The sequence below is a fragment of the Sorex araneus genome, chromosome 1, assembly GCF_027595985.1.
Source record: "Sorex araneus isolate mSorAra2 chromosome 1, mSorAra2.pri, whole genome shotgun sequence".
Lineage (NCBI taxonomy): Eukaryota > Metazoa > Chordata > Mammalia > Eulipotyphla > Soricidae > Sorex > Sorex araneus.
Window position 1 is genome coordinate 248,229,087 of NC_073302.1, and position 20,932 is coordinate 248,250,018.

At 39.8% G+C, this 20,932-nt stretch overlaps 1 protein-coding gene across 2 annotated transcripts in view; it reads left to right on the forward strand.

The window, feature by feature from the left end:
* ENOX1 (ecto-NOX disulfide-thiol exchanger 1) overlaps nucleotides 1–20,932 on the forward strand; it is a 649,231-nt gene that overhangs the window by 418,529 nt on the left and 209,770 nt on the right. For both annotated transcript variants that reach the window (XM_055124381.1, XM_055124426.1), the window contains exons 6-7: nucleotides 4,905–5,048; nucleotides 6,638–6,775. In XM_055124381.1, coding sequence (XP_054980356.1) covers nucleotides 5,036–5,048; nucleotides 6,638–6,775 — 151 coding nt within the window. In that variant the 5' untranslated portion in view covers nucleotides 4,905–5,035. The remainder of the gene's footprint in view (nucleotides 1–4,904; nucleotides 5,049–6,637; nucleotides 6,776–20,932) is intronic.

Genomic DNA, 20,932 nt, shown 5'->3' on the forward strand with positions numbered 1-20,932 from the left:
ATTGTTCTGAATTACTGTTTACCATTCTTTGAAACAAACGTCTCCTTTGTTATCCATAGAGAGTAAGTTGCTTAAAAATCATAAAGTTAAATGTTATTTTAAACTACAGAACTCTTTTCCATAAACTCAAGAGAGTATCCTACTGATTATGTGAAGATCAAAATGAGATATTTTCTTAGTCCTTGAAGGGCAAAGTAGAAACTTGAATGAAAATGTAGTTTTCTTTTATTATGAGAAACATAAATCATGAAAATTCTAATTCCTATAAAATAAGAAGGCTTTAGGTATCATGTGAAATTACACTTTTGTTTCCTTTGGTATTGATTCTTTGCAGTACATTAATAAATCTGACTTTCTCACTCAGATTCGTCCTTTTTGATATATTTTAGTCTTTGTTATTCATAATTTTTCAATACTGTCAATGGTAGAGTTTAATACATACAACATCCCAACTTTACACCCACCACCAGAGTGCCCATTTCCACCACCGATGTTGTAGGGTCTCTTGCTTACAGCCCCCAGCCCCCCAATTTCACTACCCTTGGAAGCTCCATTTTCTAAACAAATTCTTAGAATCTGTTGCACTTGGTTACTTGTTATTCTCTTACTATGTTTTTTTATATTCCACATATGAGAGAGATCATTCTTTGTCTGTCTCTCTCCATCTGACTAACTTCACTCACTATGATACTCTCCATATCCATCAACATAGTGGCAAATTGCATAATTTCATTTTTTCTTATAGCCAAACAGTATTGCACTATGTGTATGTATTATATACTCTAGTTTCTATCATCTGTATTTGGGTGGTTTCCATACTTTGGCTATCACTATTGTGGATAGTGCTATAATGAACATGGGAGTGCAAATGTCCTTTCTAAATTTGGGGGCTTTTGAGAATAGATACCCAGAAGTGTAGTTGCTCAATCAGATGGAATCTTAATTCATAGCTTTATTGAGAAGTGACCATCCTTAATTTTTTCTTTTAAAGTAGACTTGAAACTAAAGACTTACCAAATAACTGTCACTGTCATCCCGTTGCTCATCGATATGCTCGAGCGGGCACCAGTAACATCTCCATTGTGAGACTTCTTGTTACTGTTTCTTGGCATATCGAATACACCACGGGTAGCTTGCCAGGCTCTGCCGTGCAGACAAGATACTCTTGGTAGCTTGTCAGGCTCTCCGAGAGGGATGGATACCAAATAACACCATTGTTTAATTTTACTTTTTAAAACTGAACTAATATTCATTCATTCTTTTTATTAGGTATCAGTTTTATAGACTATGGTCGATAGTTAACCTATTACTTCACAGTGTGTTTCTTGGTTCATGAAAAATTGTGTAGGGTTAGAATGAGCTTTATTATTAAGAATTGTGTTAATAAGAGGATTTTGTTTTTGATATAAGTATGAATTTATTGACATCAATTTCCTTAAGTTATTATTCCAACACAGGGAGGGTACAGAAAAACTAAAAACAATGATAATAAATCCACGAGATATAAATTTTGCAAGTCCCACTCTCAATAAGAGGATTTTTAAGTTTCAGAAACTATTTGACCCACTCATGTGGCCTAATGAAATATTGAGCATAATCATATTTCGTTTAATCACCTATTAAATTGTGTATACGATTTTGTACGTGGATATATATTAACAAAGAACAAGGTAGACATCTTCTAAATCCAAGACAAATCTGTATCAGTATCCTTAACATTTTATACATATTTCTCTTGTGATCATTTTAACCTTGTTATGAGTCAGAACCAAAACCTGCCAGTTTCATACTTGCTTATGAATGCAAAAACTTTTGTCATTGCATAGATAAAACAATAAGGAGAAGAAATGCTATGCCTTTAAATTGCACTACTTTATTTTATAAAAGAACTGTGGAAAATAAAGAAATTCTGCTACAATTTAGGTGTGGCATATAAAACTAGGGCAATGCTTACTTTTAGAAATATCAAGTGTTATTCACTGTTTTAGAATTAATTACATAATTATTCAGAAGAACACAAAGATCCCAGGGTACCTTAATGGAAACACCACACTTCCAAATTCAACAATAATAATTAGCACCTACTAAATTCCAAGTACTTTATTAGCTGTAATTTTTAACTCCCCACATCTCTGTGGGTAAATAAACACCAATAAGAATATTAATCTTTTCTATAGTTTAGAAATAAGAAAAGTAAGGCAGAGAAATTGATTTGAAGGATAAATTAGGCATTGTGCCCTTGAATCATTTAAAGAGACAGGTATTCGATGGGAAGGATAGATGCTGCCTGAGTACAAACATCGCTCTTAAAACTGTTCATAAATTACTGGGTAGCTATTAATTTAAAGTATCACCTTTCTTCCAAGTCACATGATCAAATCAATGTTAAGGTCTTTTTTTTCTAAAGAATTCCATGGCATCCTTGAGACTATTGGAAATGGCCAAGACGTGACAGAACTGTCACCCTCCCATATGCACGGTTACTGTATGACAGGGGTGCCATTAAAATCATTGCATTGGGAGATTGAAGAGGTATAATAAATTAAATGTCACAGTCCCTCTCAGGGATAAATCCAGGTTTACAAGCCACATCTCGCCAATGAAACCTTGCTTCTCAATGCCCGCTGAAGTGGTTTGTTACGTTTCTCATTGAAATCGTATCAGTATTTTAAGATGGACATAAAATGAATGCTTTGAACGTCCATGCCTCCAGGACACTTGATGTGTCTTTGTAAGATTGTAATCACTAAGGTAAAAATGATCACTAGAATAGTTACAGAGCCTAGGAAAGCAACCTCGATCCCTAAAATTTGGGATCAGTAAGGCCAGGTGAGCCATGTCTAAGCAAATATAATTCTAAAGGGTACAAGCAAAGGGATGTTTCCAGAACTAAGGTGCACTGGAGAGGAAAAAGTTGTGATTAATGCTCACATGGGGAGAACCTGAGCTAGAAGGAAGCCAGCCAAGTAATTTCATTTGGGGAGATAAGACAAATAATGACCTTGCAATGATTGGAAATAGCTTGATCACAGGGATACTTGAGTGAAAGAATGAACATGTAAGACCCAATTCCCACTTTGGAAGTGTGAAATAGTTGTCATTAGGGAGAAGCAGAGGCTTTGAGGTTTCATCGTAGAAATTTTGCTGGTGCAGGGATAATTAAAGGACAGACTCTTTAGAGTAACAGTGCATTTCTTATAGTGCTGAGTTTCCTTTGTATGGGGGAAGTTGCCTTTCCTCAGGATACCTAAGAGAATTGACACATACTATATAAGCAAGATATGAATTTATGTGGGCGGTAGAATTTAATTGTGAGGTGTAAACTACTTGTGCTGATTACAGTTTACTCCTGAATTATTGAAGACTGCATGAGGAAGAGATTTCCTTATTCTGATGGTCTGTTTGAAAGTGGTTGTTACACTCTCCAGTGCTTCTCCAGCTAAGGGCCAGTGACTTACGGAATCAATTTGTTTGTTACTCACCTCTCCTTGAAATGCTGAAATCACACTCCCACTTGCCTTACATTTATACTCACAATAAGTTCTCTCTTACAGTACATTGTCCCCAGGGAGCACTGATTCTTGCACCTAAGAATCAAATAAATAAGAAAGCATGTCATAAAAGAACCAGCATTTATGCCAGGTGCACTGACACAGAGAAATCATAGGATCAGATTCTAAAATTGACATTTACCGATGTGACTTAAAAAACTTTCAATTAAATTTATGCTGAAATAAAAAACAAATATTTAACTTCAGTTGTCATAGCAATATATAACACTTAATATTCAAACTTCTAGGGGTCACCTGTCTCAAGCAAAATGAATTTCTGTCTTCCAATTTTGAACTGCTTATAATCTGTATGTATAATTCCGTGTTGTTTGGTCCTTTTAAAGTTAGGAAGAAGGCACAGAATTCTTTTTTTTATTTTTTTTGGGGGGGCACACCTGGCAATGCACAGGGTTACTCCTGGCTCTGCACCTGGAATCACCCCTGGACCATATGGGATTCTGGGAATCGAACCCGGGTCAGCCGCATGCAAGGCAAACGCCCTACCCACTGTACTATTGCTCCAGCCCAGAGGGCACAGAATTCTTATACAGAATATAAGTAGTGTGATCTAGTTGCCCTTTGTAACTCTATGTAATGCTTTTGGTTATTTTATTTTTTTAATGGAATAGGACTTGACAGATTCTAACACAAAATACAGAGGTATAATCTGTGTAATTCTAGGGGGAAAGCAGACCAAACAAATTCTGGCTAGTTAAATCTGCTTTTCTCCATAGAATTCAGAAACAAAATCAATACTTTGCCTTTGCTGCCCCCTCCCCCACACCTTCGTGAGCCTCTTCTCTGGACTGCGGGCCTTTCTCTCCTTTCACTTTTCCCATTACAATGTGGGTGCGTGCCTTTATCAGCCTCCTGGTGAATAGATTCTTACCTTCCCTCCTCCCTCCCTTCCCTACTTTTTATCCTCCTCTGTGAATGCATTTCACAGACAACCGTCTTCCAAAATAACAACATCAATTAATTTTTTAACGTAAAAATTCCAATGTAGCCGGAGTCTGCCCTCGGCTTTGATGTGGGGTGGATGGAGGAGGCTGTGCAGGGACTGATAAGGCTGGGCGCCGAGCCTCTTCAGCAGGAGACAAGACTTTCCTGCAAAGGAGGTCGTTGTTTCCACCCTCCCTGGCTCAGGTGAGCAGACAGTGGACCTGGCAGGGTCACAGGGCTCCCCCCCAGAGCCAGGAAATAGAGGCAAAGGCAGGAGAAGCAACTTCCTCTCTGGGCCAAAGGCTGCAAGTTGTCCTGCGTGATTTGTCTCTGAATAGGCCAGTTTCTCCCCTTGAAGTCTCCCTCCGTTTGCTATTAGGCTTCTCACCACGTTCTTTTCTTCTTTTTCAGAATCGGATGATCTCCGTGGGGACCCCACACTCAGCCTTCCAAGTGCTCCTGGCCCGCAAGATGTTCAGAATGCAGTAGTTGATGCAGGTGGCCTGGAAAGCATCGCCCAGTGTCCCCAGCAGCTTCCTCGGATGATGGCTGCAGGTAAAGGTTGGTGGTGGGTGCAAGACATAAACAATCCTGAGTGGGAAAGCTGGGTGAAAGTGCAAAACAAGCTTCAAAGCAGGAAACCTGGGACTCTTCCAGAAATCAAGCCATAGAACCAGGGAATGCCAAAGAACATAAGTCAAATTGGACGTAGTCTTAGGATTTTAGATTTTTTGCTCTATGCATGTGTTGTCTTATTATCCATATATTTTTTGTTTTTAAATTTTTATTTGGGCTGGAGCGATAGTACAGCAGGTAGGGTGTTTGCCCGGCATGCAGCCGACCTAGGTTTGATTCCTCCATCCCTCGTGGAGAGCCCAGCAAGCTACCAAGAGTATCCCGTCCACATGGCAGAGCCTGGAAAGCTACCAGTGGCATATTCGATATGCCAAAAACAGTAACAACAAGTCTCACAATGGAGACGTTACTGGTGCCCGCTAGAGCAAATCAATGAACATCGGGACAACAATGCTACAATGTTAAATTTTTATGTATTTGGTGGTGTCCTCTAAAGTAGTGCTCAAAAGCCTGAGGAACACTCGATAATACTTAGCCATGTGGTTAGGAGCTCTGGGGCTCTCAGGGATCTACTGATACCTCTGGGGATGGGGTAGAAGAGAAGAGAATGTGGTATAAGGGATCAAACTCAGGGTATTACACATGCTCACCCCGTGTTTCAGTCCTGTAAGTTCTCTCTGCAGCCCTGACAAATTATCATTATTTTTTCTTTGATGAAAATATGTGACTAGAAGAAATATTTTATCAAGGTTACTTGAGGCACACAGCTGATTTTGGGGTTTGTTTTTTGTTTCGTTTGGGGGCCACATCCAGCAGTGCCCAGGGGTTACTCCTGGTTCTATACCAGGAATCACTCCTGGCAGGCTCAAAGGACTGTATGGGATGCTGGGGATTGAACCCTGGCGAGCTGCATACAAGGCAAGCGCCTTCCCTACTATATTATCAGTCTGGCCCCTCACACCTGCATTTTTTTTAAATGTAGGGATGCACATTTATAAAGGAGGGGCTCTACTACTAAGTAATCCATAAATTTAGTCAGGACCAGTTACATTACTTGATAACTATTGCTGGAGATTCTATTAGTTATTTAGAAAAGTGTGCCAGGGCCAGAATTACACTTGGAATCCTGTATTAATTTATTCTGTCTGCTGAGCCAATTGACTTTGTTCTACCAAGTGTGTATTCTTGCTTTACCTCTTCACTTTGAAACTTAAATCATGTCATTTCACTGCCAAAGGAAATGATTCTGAAGGTTTTGTTTCCAGGGTACTATCTTCATGGCATACTGTGTATATTATAAACTACAAATCACTAAGTTTGCTCCCAGAATGTATTCAGAAACTCTCCATTTTTACATCTGGAGAAAACATTGGTGTAGATTACAATACTATCTTTGTATGTGCAAGTGTGAGTGTATGAGTATGTGTGTGTGGAGGGGGGAGAAGGTGAGGGGTTGTCTAGGAATGTGTTAAATGAAGTCACACTTCATAGAGCATTTTCTTTAAAACAAACCCACCCCATGCTGATTGACACTATAACCATTTGTGCATTGTCCTCTCCTTCTACAGCCGCTGATGGTCTGGGGAGTATAGCAATAGACACCACTCAACTCAACATGTCTGTGACAGACCCCACCGCCTGGGCCACCGCCATGAACAACTTGGGCATGGTTCCCGTGGGCTTACCCGGACAGCAGCTTGTGTCTGGTAAGTTGGCTCCTGGATATACAGATGCTTATAGCAGTACCAAGGGTGTGGGGTGCCTTGGTGACCAATAATCCCTCCACAAGCCATTGTGAGCAGGACCTTGGCTGGATGACTGAGGCAAGAGTGCAGACTGGGATGGAGGATGTTTTACTTGTCACCTTACTCTTCTGCCTAATAATAGCTTTTCCTTAAAAAAAATGCAGCATCTGTCATCCTTGGCATTACAATATCAATTTCATGTTTTAAATCAGTCAGTGAAGGACTTATTTACTATTCTTAATTTGCAAAATCTTTTCACTGTATAGTTATGTCATTTGAGCCTATAGTCTTTCTTTGCTTGAGTCACACCCGGCAGTGCACAAGGGTTACTCCTGGCTCTGCACTCAGGAACTACTCCTGGCCGTGCTCAGGGGACCATATGGGATGCTGGGATTTGAACCTGGGTCGGCGTGCAAGGCAAACGCCCTACCTGCTGTGCTATCACTCCAGCCCCGAACCTACAGTCTTTCTTTTGTCAGTATAAATATTTCTTACTGTTGTTTTTTGTAATGTTCCTATTTTATAAATAGAGAAACAGAGGACCAGTTTATGAAATTGCTCCAGTTTTGAAGTGGCAGAACTAGAAACCCCAACAAAAAAGTCTATATTTCAACCATATTTAGAAACACAATATAATGTACTCAGTTTAAAAAAAAACTATTTACAAACATCACAAAATAGAAGCCCAGAAATAAACAACAGATATAGTTCCTGATCTCCCCAAATTGCTTACTGAGAGATAATAGTTCTTATATACTATAATCATTGTTACAGTGTCAAAGAAACAACTACTTTTGCCCATCCAATCAGATGATGGAAGATGGTTGGGGGTAGGATGGGGAGATAGTATAGGGGGTAGGATGCTTGTTTTACATGTGGATTACTCAGATTCAATTCCTGGCACCCCATTTGGTCCCCCAAGCTCTCCAGAAGTTATTTCTGAGCACAGAGGCAGGAATAAGTCCTGAGCACCAGGTGTGGCCCCCAAACAAACACATGATTTGGAGGGTAAATTCATCTATCCGAAGAGTGCAAAATTATAGACATGAAAAGATATGCATACCTACATTCATTTTAACACGTTCACTATAGCCAAAATATAGAAAACAACCCAAGTATCCAATAGTGCCTGAGTGCATATGAACTTAGCATGTTTATAAAATTACCCAGAGGTTTCTAAAATTTGTACAACTGAAGATAAGTCTGCTCAAGGATGAGAGGGTGTACGTAATTGACATTTTCTGTGGTTTGAACATGTGTGTGTGTCTCTTCTCGCTGAAGTTAATCTAGGCAGATAGTTTCTTGTAATAACTTGAGAGCAAAGATTGATATTTTTCCACCCAATTTTCCCACCTGCCTAATTGAAATATTCATGGAGCAGAAATTACTTTTCCTTCCACCTCTCACTTCTCTCAGAAAATGTGGGTGACTTTGAGAGTAAACCACAACCTCCACCATTCATTATTTTGCTCATGATTCTGAGTCGTCGGGTACTTTGACCATGACCAATTTAGAATTTTCCTAGCAACTTACCACAAAAAGAATGACAGCTCTTCTCATTATGAGAGAGTCATCATTTCTGCTGCAGGTGACATTCCCTAACTCCAGTGCTACCTGACTATTTAAACTGCTTTTGGAATCTGGGGCTGAGGCGGAACAGGGAGTTCCTGGGCATCCCATCATCATTTCTCAGACTACAGTGAAAGGTGCCTCCTGGCTGTGTTTTCAGAGCTACCCCATGATGCCTTTTGTGAACCCCCTCTTAGGGGCCGGTGTGCCATTTTTTACTTGGTTAATGTTTATGTATTCTCTTCTTCTTCTTTTTTTAATGCAGCTATCTTAGGATTCTTTAAAAAAAAAATTTATTCATTTCATTAACATTTTATCCTGTCATTTCTCATTTTGTAAGCTATTAAAAAATTAAGACATCTATTAAATAACTTTCCCAGTTTCTTTATTCATCTTAGTTGTTGACATTTAAAATATTTTCATTTTTCCTAGCTGTGTATTGTTGGGGTCTTTTTGTTTGTTTGTTTGTCTTTTGGGTTTGGGGGGGTTGTTGTTGTTGTTGCTGTTTTTATAACTTCATGTCTTCTATCATTTAAAAGCAGTTTTCCAGGGCTAAAAAGATAATAGAGTTGACTAGGTGTTTGCCTTGCGTGTTGCCCACCCCGGGTCAGTGCCCAGCACTGTACATGGCCCCCAGGCACTGTAAGGAGTAATCTCAGAGCACAGAGCCAGGTGTAAATGAGCCACAGAGCACTACTGGGAGTGGCCATAGAACCAAAAGTAAATACATAAATGCATTTTCTTTTGTTTTGTTGTTCTGGGGGTGGGGGCTATCACAGCTAACGTGGCAGTGCATGGGCAGGAACAGAGATACACCCCATGGTGCTCAGGGACCACTGGGGCTCTGCCAAACAGCTCAGGATGCAATACAGGGATCAAACCCAGATCCCCGCCCATGTAAGACAAGTGCTCTGTGACTTGAGCCATTTGTGACAAAGAGCATGTACATTTTTCTATAAAATTATGGTTCTGTCTGTTTCCTATGACCACTATGATAAAATATTTAGTAACTGCACATAGTAAGCACTCATGAATTACTTTTATTTCTTCCTTTTTGCTCATTTTTCAAACAGTATTACCGTGGACATTTTTATGCATATAGAGTTTCAGCTATTAGAAAAAAATTTGATGATTCCTACACATAGAATCAGTAAGCCAATAGAAATAATTTTTCATGTTTCTTGTTAAATAATTAGCAATTAACTTCTAAAATGTGCACAAGAATTTATTTATTTGCTAATTTAATATGCAAAGATAACATCCTACTATTCTGCCTGAAGCTCTTTTATAACTACTCTCTTAGACTTCCTTTCTCCCCTTTCATTTTCTATTCATGTTTTCTGTTCTGTAAATAAATAACTTCTATATGGCATCAATTTATGAGATGGGGTTCTTAGGGATTTCTTAAATGTCTTATAATTTATATTTAATCATTCATTGTTAGGAATTTTCAACAGTGTAGTTTATACAATCCACATTTTCAGTGCTTCCATTGACTTCCTTCATCAGAAATTTCATTCTTATGTTTAGTCTTGTCTTTCTCCAAGTATTTATTCAGGAATATGAATGCAGTTTAATTCTAGTACCGCAATGTTTTTATTTCTATACCTCTGTGTTTCATGCCTATGAATATGTTTATGCTTCCTCTCAGTACATAGTGTCTCATTCTATTTGCTTTTCTTTAACAGTTAGAGAGAAATGCTCCGAAAGTTTCTGATATTACTAAATAACCAACCCCATATTTGTTACAATTAAACTGATACTCCCATTTCCTTGCTGCTTTTTTCTGTTCATTGAATTATCAGCAAAGTAAGGTGGACATTTTTCATTCTAATTTCATCAAAAGGATTTCCCATAAATTCCTACAATTCTCTCCCTTTTCATCATTACCTAAAGATTCCCCACCACAGTCTTATTTCCATTTTAAAATTTAGTCTCAAACAGTATGACCAAGTATGTTGGGTTCTGTCCACTTAAGCTAGCCTTAGAAAGAATATTTATGTTGGCATCTAACAAGAAACTAAAGAGCCCTCCGAACCAGATCTTTCCCTTCAACTGTAGAGCCCTTCCTCCTCCACTACTGTTTGCATTGTCATGCCATCCCTTCCCTGAGATCTAGTTTGCAGTTCTGTTTGTGTTTTCATGGAACAGTATCACTCCACAATCTCAAGTTTCAAAATAGTTCTCTTGTCATCCTGGGTTGCCTTCAGACTTCTTCCCAGCTTTCTCTGCCACACATACTTCCCTTCTAGGATCCTCCACCCCCTTTGGTGTCATTAACTAAAATCCAGAATATCCGATCCTGAGCTTTGACACCATCTGTGTGACCAGCTGCTGCTTCCCTCTGTACCCCAGCCTCTTTTCTAAAGTTGTAATCATCAACGGAAAGAGCTTTAAAAGGAGCAGCTGAGGCCCCAGGTTTTAAGTTTCTTGTCCAGGCCTGAGTGGGAACTGGCAATACTTCCTGAATATTCTTGAGCCAGGAGATTATTTCTTGCCTATCTCCAATCATTTTTATTTTCTGAAATTTTCTTTCCTGATGTACACAATATTTCCTTATACATATTTGTTGACTGAAAGTTGATGACTATCTTTTACCCCAAGTGACTAGACATGCCATTTGTTATAGATCGGGTGGAGCATGTTCTGAATAGACATCACACCTTCTGATCACTTATGGAAGATGGCACCACATGGCATGTTGGTCATGAATCAATAAATGGCCTTGCCACTCTTACATGGAACATGAGTTCTCCTTGGATCGTACTTTGCTCTTCTACAGAATATCTGGATTCACTATCACTTCTGCCACCCTGAGAAGAGCTTAACTTTGTAGCTCCAGGTAGGTAGGCTACGGATAGATGCAGACCTCAGGTCTTTCACTTTTCTCTCCTGTGCACTGTTGCTTCCATTCATTTTATTCTGCTTCCTTAGAATGCTTGTTGGCTATTGGATTGCTTAATCCTCCTAGGGACACCTTTGTTCTCTTTAATATGCCCAGATATGAAGAGGCATCTGTTAAATCCTTTTATCTTCTGAAGCATTACTCTTTTAACTGGAATTTATTGAGCCAGATGTTGTGCTGAATACTGGGCATGAGAGACATACACCTTATGCTCCTGGTTTAGAGCCCAGTAGGAAAATGAGGACGAGTAAATAAGCAAAGTAAGATCGAGATATAAATGATTCTGCTGCTAACCAATGAAGTTTGTCACTGAGAGTATTAAGCCAGAGAGTAGCAGGAGAAGAGTTGTATTTTTACAGAGCACTTTTCTGAGTCCTATAGAAAATAGATAGGAGTGTGGAACAGTTGGTTGCAAGATCAGATGGGATGTTGTAACAGCTGTATAGTATAGTAATAATAGCAGTAAAAGTCTCAGTAGTGGAGACTGAGACAAGTAAAGAGATTTAGGGTACATATAATTGTAGAAACAACAGAACTGTTGATAGTACACATAGAATGTTAAGGAGAGTCAAGTATTACAGCAGCTTCTAGATTTCTGGCTTTGGAAGTTATGTCAGTAAGGGACTCATTAACTACCGTGGGGCATGCTAGAAGAGAGGAAGGGTAGAAGGAGATGTTGAATTCCTTTTGGATGTGTTGATTTCAAAGACCCCATTGAAAGGAAGCATGTGGTGAGTACAACAGGATTCAGGGTCTGGAGCTCACTAACAAAGATGACACAGAGGTGCAGCTTTGACAGATCTAGCCAAGGCAGATCACGGGTACCCTAGGAACCTCTTCACCCCACTGTGGTTGTGGCTGTGAAGTCAGATATAGACCCTCAGCTATATAAACTTGACATGCATGTATGTTTCCAAATATCTTCTAAATCTGTTTCTTCTCTGAAGAATAGGTAGTAATAGATTACTACCTATTGCTGTATTGCTGGAATCAAGGTTTGAAATGAAGGAAATAGGGAAAAGAAGACACACACATACAGTCATGCGTTCATGTATACATTTGGTACATATTTATGAGTATATAATATAAATACATTCATGAGTATATGTTAATGCATATATATGTATTCATCTATATAAGCTAGAAATGTATGTCCAAAACTCTCTGATAACCTCACATAGAAACAAACATGGACTCTGTTGATAAAGCATTCCCCCTTGTTTTTTTTTAACATGAAATATACTCAAACTAGCCAACTCTGTTTCGTCCCATCTGATATTGATGGTGATGTTCTCTGACACTCCTTGATTAAGGACCTAGGGGAGCCTGCTCTATAGTATCTGGCTCTCTAAAAAATGATGGTCAGAATCACCTCTTGTTTTTATTTTTCATCTTGTTGAAAGATTTCTCATTATCAAGTGTCAAAAAATAAATAGATCTTTGACTTAGGTTTCACAATTTATGAACCTGGTTTTCTGTATTCCAGGAAGCTCTGTTATACTTTCCAGTTATGTGCCCCTAACTCCCCAAGGCACTAGGACAGTACATATAGGATAGTACATATATTCATTCATTTACCACAGCATTACCATACGTTCAGAATCTATGGTATATTTTACCAGACAGTAGTTTGTATATGCCCCCAAGTCTCTGAATCTTCAATTGCATCCTCCACTTGATGTAATTTTTATTTTCACATTGAGTGAAAAATATTCCATTCTTCCTATCTTAAAGGAAAGTGATATGGGGAGCAAACAGACCGTGGGACAGTGGTGGAGTTTTATTGACTGGATGTGGGGGATGGTGAAGTAGCATCAAAAGTATAAAACAATGATAAGGAAACTGTTGCAAACTACATTATCTCAATGCAAATAGGGAGAATGTTTCCTATTCATAGAATTTGCATTTTAATACTGAAAAGTGTAATTATTCATTTTTATTAGAATATGCAGGTGATAATGATGCATACATGAAGCTTATGTAATGTTATACAGTCTTGTTTCAGTAAAATACTTTAAAATCAAAGATTTTATTAATAATAAAATTAAAATTTATTGATAAAATAAAAATTATTAATAATAAATTTATTGATTTACCATTAATTTTATTTAGCATTAAATATTATTAAATTCATTGTTAAATTATTAAGCAAAATCAATTTGATTAATAATAAAATCAAAGATTTAGAACATTTACAATATATCTAAATTAGTCTTCATTAAAATTATTTTAAAATTTATAATATACACAAATTTATAATTTAAATAATAATTTAAATTATATTTAAATTGAAATTGAAATAATTTAAATTTAAAATTTATAATATACTACAGCACAGAGTCTAGGGTGTTTGCCTTGCACGCGGCTGACCCGGGTTTGATTTCTCCATCCCTCTCGGAGAGCCTGGCAAGCTACCCAGAGTATCTTGCCTGCATGGCATATCCTATATGCCAAAAACAGTAACAACAAGTCTCACAATGGAGATGTTACTGGTTCCTGCTTGAGCAAATCAATGAACAATGGGACGACAGTGCAACAGTGCTACACAAATTAGTTTCCTATTTGATATAAATGTTTGTATGGGTAAATAGCCACTCTCACCCACACATAGTTCTCTGTTGGAATTTTTGTCTTAAGATGAAAGTGTTTTATTAATAAACATGGGATAATTGCTATGTTTTATTAATAAACATGGAATAATTGCTATGTTTTATTAATAAACATGGAATAATATCCTATGTTTCATTTCATTTCTTTTATTATTCTTCAGCCTATCATTTACTGTGTAATACATACTGTGTTTTAAATTTGTCACTGTATGCCCTTATATACTGCCTTTGCATTATGGACCCAAAGCACGTCTGTCTGCTTGAGAACACATATATTTAGGCTGTCATTATCTCAGAGGTCATACAGGACTATGCACTAATCTAATTAATATCTATATCATATCTAATTTATCTTGTATTTCCTCTATCATCAAGCAGAGTTGGGTGCTCAATAACTAAATAATTTAGCCAATGTATGATTTATTTAGATAAATATTTTTGTTAAAATGTATATGGTATATGTTTTTGAATATTTAGTTTTATATGTGGTCCTTAGGTTCTTCTAAGTACTGTTTTTATGTTTTTAGTCATACTTAGGAAAGCTAACTGTGACTTTCAGTACTATTAATTGACATCTGTGATTTATTTTTCTCATAATTGAGCAATATTTTTTCGTATTACTTCTCTTTTATTTTAAAAATATCTATCTTTCCTTAGTATTTTTATTATGTTTATTCTCTCATTTATCTTTTTGTACACTAAAAGAATAAAATGGCCATTTTAAGCATGCTTATCTGCTAATTTTATAATCTGTGATGTTTTTAAGTCTCTTCCTATTGATCCAGTTTTTCTTTTCATGAAGGGCCATATTCTGCTTTATTTGCATGTCTAGTACATTTCTTTCATGCCAGCCATTGTGAAGTTTACACAGTTAGATGCTATATATACATATAATTTCTTTAAATATTGGTTTGGGGATCACACCTGATGATACTCGGGGCTTAATCATTGCTTTGTACTCAGGGATCACTCCTAATGGTGCCAGAAATGAACCAGGTCAGCAGTGTACAAGACAAGTACTTTAACCCCATATGATCTCTCTTGTCCATCCTTTAAATATTTTTGAGAGTCATCTTAAGATGCAGTTAAGTTCCTTGGAAACATTTTGATTCTTTCAAGGCTTCCTTTCGAGCTTAGTAAAACAAGTCCAGGACAGCTCCCACTTCTGAGATTCTGACTTCCTGGGATCTCTGCCCCAGCATACTGCAGTTTCCCTTTCTGACATTTGGAAACATGGTCTATATCCAGCCCTTTGTAACCTTCAGAAATCTTTCTTGTTCCTTTTCCATGTTATTTTCCCCCTCATGGATTTCAGTCTTAGTAATTTCCCTAAATTCTTGTCCTGATCTATACTCAGCCAGGACCTCTGAGAACCCTCTGAATCCCTCCAGCTCCCTCTCAGAACAGCAACTTCTCTTTTTTTTTGTCCTACCATTTACAGGTATCTCGGCCTCCCTGGACACTGAACTCAGGGAGACTACAAGCTCTGTTTGCATTTCTCTCTCTTGAGTTAAGTCCTGGAAATATCTACACAGGAGAGGGGACAATCATGGGCTTCCTGCTATCTCTCTTCTCTTAATTCCCACTGTCCTGCATTATCTCTTGCCCACGGCCTAATTTATTTTGGTGTATATGTTGTGTGTGTGTGTGTGTGTGTGTGTGTGTGTGTGCTTCATATCAGTGGGCCACATCAGTGCTCAGGGCTCACTCTGGTCTCTGCAGTTAGGGATCACTCCTGAGGTGGCTTGGGGGGGCCATATGGAGTATGGGGATTAAACCAAGGTTGGTGGGTTGCAAATCAACCTACCTGTTGTTCTACTGCTCTGCTCTATGCAAGTCCATTCTTTTTATTTTCATTTTAAAAAATTACCTTCAATGAAAATGTATCTAAGTGTCATTCAGGAGTGGAGGAGACAGGGAGGTAGAGTGTAGATTTGGTTTTTTGTAATGCATTAAAATTTAAATTTCCTCAATTATGTAATTTTTATGATACACATGAATGTTTTCCTGTGCTGAACACTTGCATATTTTCATTCTACCTCATGAGCTTCGGGAGTGGGGTCCACTGAATTTGCTTAAAGTTTAGCCCAGAATAACTTAGTGAGTTAGTATTTTACTTTACTGTTATTTGTAAGAAGATCATGGTGGTTAGGCCCACCAGCTTATGAGACACCAGACATGATGATAATTATGGAAAAAATATGTACATATCCATTTAAACTTAAATTTTATAAGTGTTCTAATGCACGATCACGATCACACGATCATGAAATCCCATTATTTGTAGATTCCTCGAGCGTGCTCAGTAACTTCTCCATTCGTCCTGAGACTTTAGAAATATCCCTGAGATTTTAGAAGTTCTCTCCATTCGGCCTTCCTAACAGTGCTGCATTGGAGGCTCTTTCAGGGTCAGGGGAATGAGATCCAGCTTGTTACTAGATTTAGCATATGAATACACTATGGGAAGCTTGCAAGGCTGTCCCACTGTCCCATGTGGGCAGGAAACTCTCAGTAGTTTGCTACTTTCTCCAAGAGGGAGAAGTAGGTTCTAAGATATCGCTTCTGGGAGCTTGCTTTTAAGTCTCTGGATGTTGGCCGCTGATGGGATTACACACACCTGGGTTCCTCTGACGGTACCTTCATGCATGAGGCCGGTCCGAACTTGTGGAGAGGGGCCTCGAGCATAGCTGTGGCTAGGTTCTGGTGATCTTCGGCCGCTGGGAGCTCTGCTCAGGGTGGGGAGGGAAGCTGGAGCCCATCCCCTCCGAGGGGCCCCGGGGAAGACAGTCAGGCGTGTGGGCAAGAGACTCTCTGCTCCAAGAGCTCCAATGCAGGGGGGAAAAAAACGGATATTTTCATTATTAGCACAGATGAACTTGTGTCAACTAAATTCTTCAATCTCTGGGAATCACAGAGTCAAGAACTGATCAATTAGGGAAGCAGACTAATTTGTGTCTGAAGGATTCCGTTCTCAGAGAAGAACAAGCCAGTGGCATCTATTGAAGTTCTGGGGCCTGCAGAAAGTCTGAGGAGGGAGAAGCCTTATAGGCAGTCAGTGGGAGTGAGAGGCGGCCAACTACACATTTATAGTCACTGACAAACACCTGTTTGGATGATTTCGAGCAGTTGCTGACAGTGAATGTCTCTAGCACTGTCATAGTTGGGCAGTGGGTGGACACAGATGAAGAGTGGACTTTATCCAGGCTCTGTTTTCTCAGATGGTGGAGCGGAAGGTCAGGTTTATATGCTGTGGCTGGGGGAGTCACACAGTCTTACAGGACTGCAGGAGTGGGGTGGGGGGGGGTGAGCAACAAAGACAGCTGGAGGGGAGAAAGTGAAAGCAGAAGAGCTGACAGTTGTGGGGGAGAGAAGGCCAAGCCCGCTAACAGCAGTAAATGGGGACCCTGCCTGGGATCCACTTTTGCAAAAGTAAACATTGTTTTCCTGAGAAATTGAGGCCAGACGCAGATGGTGGATTTACCATCAAAGGTCTTGGAATCCAGGCTCCCAGCTGTATAATTTTAGTCAAACAATTTAACTTCTCTGAGTTTCTGTGCGAACAGCGAGGATAGTACCAACCATGGAAAGTCATTTCTAGAGTTGATGGTATGAAGCGTGAGATATAACTGCAGGGATCCAAGCTCATTGGCTTCCTTTGCCCTCACTGGAGGATAGTCGAGGGAGCTACAGGAGCTCAGAGGACCATATGGGATACCGGGGAATCTAACCAAGGTTGGCCAAGTGCAAGGCAAGTGCCCCACTCACTGTATTCTCTCTCCAGCCCCAAGGTGTGTGCCTTTGAGTTCTACCTCTCAGCCCCAAGAAAACTTGTCTTTTAAGTAGCTGAACCTAAAAGGCTGTTATTGATTCAAATTTGGAAGTTGTGTCCAATGATGACTGGGAAGACAGTGGCCAGAGTACATGGTTTGCCTGTCCCAAGGCTCTGTAGTTTGGTCCCCAGTTTCCCCCACTGGGTCTGGTTCTAAAGGCCCCTAAACAGCACTGGGGTGACTTGATTGGTCCTTAGCATCATAGGACCTTGCAGTATCACACCCTCATGTCCTCACGTTGAACTCTAGTCCAGTTGGCTGAGTATTACCGAGAGTGATCGTGCTTAGGAGCCCTGCCCCACCACCCAGTCCCACATTGAATTTCTTTGATGCCCTAGCACTCCGTGTACTCCTAAACGACCAGGATTTTTATCTTGGAAAAAAGATGTGGGTGTCAAGAAACAGGTCCTTGAACTACAGTAAGTGATATTTTCCTCATCATCCAAGACATCTGGCTTTCCTAGAGAACACAATTTTGACCTTAAAGTTTATGCTGAGGACAAAGGGCAGGAGGAGGACCATTTCTTTCAAAGTGACTTATGCCCATTGTGTCTTTCCTACCAGGAGAGCATCTTTTGGGAAGCTTTTCCTCACTTCACTGAGTGAGACTCTGGTGACCTTCATCAGTTCATGCTTCCTTAAACATTTATTCTATCTCAGCAGGAAAACTAACCTTCACCATCTTAATGGGAGGCAGGCAGGAGGTGGTGGGGTGGGAACTGAGGTCTCCACAGGGGACCTAGGCCCATTCTAAATCATTGCTGGGAAGATTTTCACCAGAGACACTTTTATGAACTGTGCAATCACGCAAAAATTCTCATTTCATATCTTCAAAACTTAGCAGTCTCGCTCTCGGAAACCATGTTATTTGAGAGCATCTTTTTGAATGTGCTCATCCCCAGCTGTGAGAAAATACTGGCCAGTCACGGATAGGAAAGAAGCAATTTAGAAAAATAATAGAGGGAGACAGTGATGTCATCCTAGTCTGGCTTTCGATGTCATCCTCACTGGGATGGGAGCCAGAGGAAGGACAGGTCAACCTAGGGAAAAGGGAAGGAGCCCAGTGCACAGCAGGGCCTGGTCCACCGGGGAAGTGGGGAAGGGCTGGAAGGTGCAGTATGAGCCAGACAGTGTCTGAGGGCAAGCAGAGTGTGCCAGGACTTGCTCTTGATTTTCCCTCTTGCTTCCCCACATGGAACCTCAGTTACTGACAGATTCTGAGGACTTTGCTCTGCCTCAACCATCTCCCCCACCACACCCCCGACACCGTACTGCCCCATCAGAGAGAAGTCTCCGGGCTGAGTAAAAACGCTGAAATTCCCTGATTTAGTAAACTCCCATACATCAAGGATCTGTGCACAATATAAGTTGGCCAGCAGGCTGTGAGTGTCTTGAGGAAACAGAGCAAGGTGGTAACTTTTCACAGGAATCACAGAAAGACTTCATCTCTGTAATTAAGGTAATCTCTTTGGTGGGGATGGTGTGTTTTGTTTACTTGTTAGTGTGTTTGTTCTCCCTCCTGGATGCAGAGAGAGCACCTGCAGAGTTAATCACGCATTTAGCCATGTGAGTGATGCAGGAGGATTCTTCTAAGTGACTTTCATCTTACTAGACTCTGCAGAGACATGTTGCAGAGGAAGAAAGGATGGATAGCGGCCCCTTTCACGGCCCCTTGCAGCACATGGCACCTGACAAATACCCCCAAACCAAGGGTGAACACAATGTTAAGCAACCAGGGAGATGTTAAGAAATTGGATGGGCTCAGGGAAGGCACCATAGGACAAGCTCAGGCACCGTAGGACAAGCTCACCACAGGAAGAAAGTGATTGGGAGCTCAGTTTTACCTATCATAGTGAGGGGATGTGGATACCGGCCACCCAAAATCCTAAGTGGCCTTGTTTGTTTTTGTCATCACATTTTATTATAACTATATGATTTACTAATTCACAATTCCTTAAAGAAAATTTAGAACCTGGTAAAAGTATGCATAGAAGGAACTGAAAATGTCCATGTTTCTCACCTACCTGCCTTTGCAAAATTTTTGCTGTTCCCAGGCCTTCACTCAAACTGGGGAACTGAGCCAGTGTAGCATCTGTGCAAAGCCTTCACGAGCCCATTTGATAAGAGCCTTCTCTGAATGAGTAAAGTAAGTGTTCTGCTTTAAAGAGTCTCCCGCTAGGCTCCATGCTTAGCAGGGGAGAGTAAACAAGGCAGTGCTTGTTGGAATCATGTTAAGGAGAACCTCCAAACAAGACTTGGGGCAAAAAGCAACCAAAATTTGGATAATTAAGCATTTATTGGAACTGAGGTTGTGGCCCAGTGGCAAGGCACGTGCTTAGTATATATGAGATGCTGGGTTTAATTCCTGGTTCTGCACACACACACACACACACACACACACACACACACAAATATGAAATTGAAGAATTTATTATGAAATTCTATCCATTGTATGGGAAGATAACATGGAGCAGAAATAATGTTTGAGTGTAACAAAGGACTTGAGATAGTAATATCTCACTTTGGTGTTTGTCATTTTTAGACAGACTTGGGTATAATGTAAACCTTAGCAACCTGCTCTGTGGTGGCAAATGTGTCTTACTCTGTCCCCATGCTCAGAGCACACATTGCTGGCTTGTGAGGGCCTCAGTGACACTTAGGTAAGTAACGTGTATCCTTAGTGTAATAACATTGCACCAAACAATCCCAGTATAAATGTAAAGAAAAATTTCTACCAACACTGAATACATCCTACTCTTTAATATTATTGGTAAGGAGAAAAATATCTAAAGAGGGTCTAGTTTAAGTTCCCACACCAATGTGATTTCACTGATTTTTTTTTTTCATTTTGGATTGGATTTGGAGTTCACTCTAGGCTCTCTGACCCTTTCCTCTCTACTCCTTATGCTTGATGAAGACCGTTTCAGATTTGGGAGTGAAAATGGCCAGGAAGGAACAATTTCACCTAGCATTGATTGCATAAACACAAAGAAAGATTTAATCAGCTATGGCACTGTAGCACTGTAGCACTGTCATCCCGTCCCATTGTTCATCAACTTGCTCGAGCAGACACCAGTAACGTCTCCATTATGAGACTTGTTGTTATTGTTTTTGGCATATCGAATATGCCATGGGTAGCTTGCCAGGCTCTGCTGTGTGGGCAGGATACTCTCAGTAGCTTACCAGGCTCTCTGAGAGGAATGAA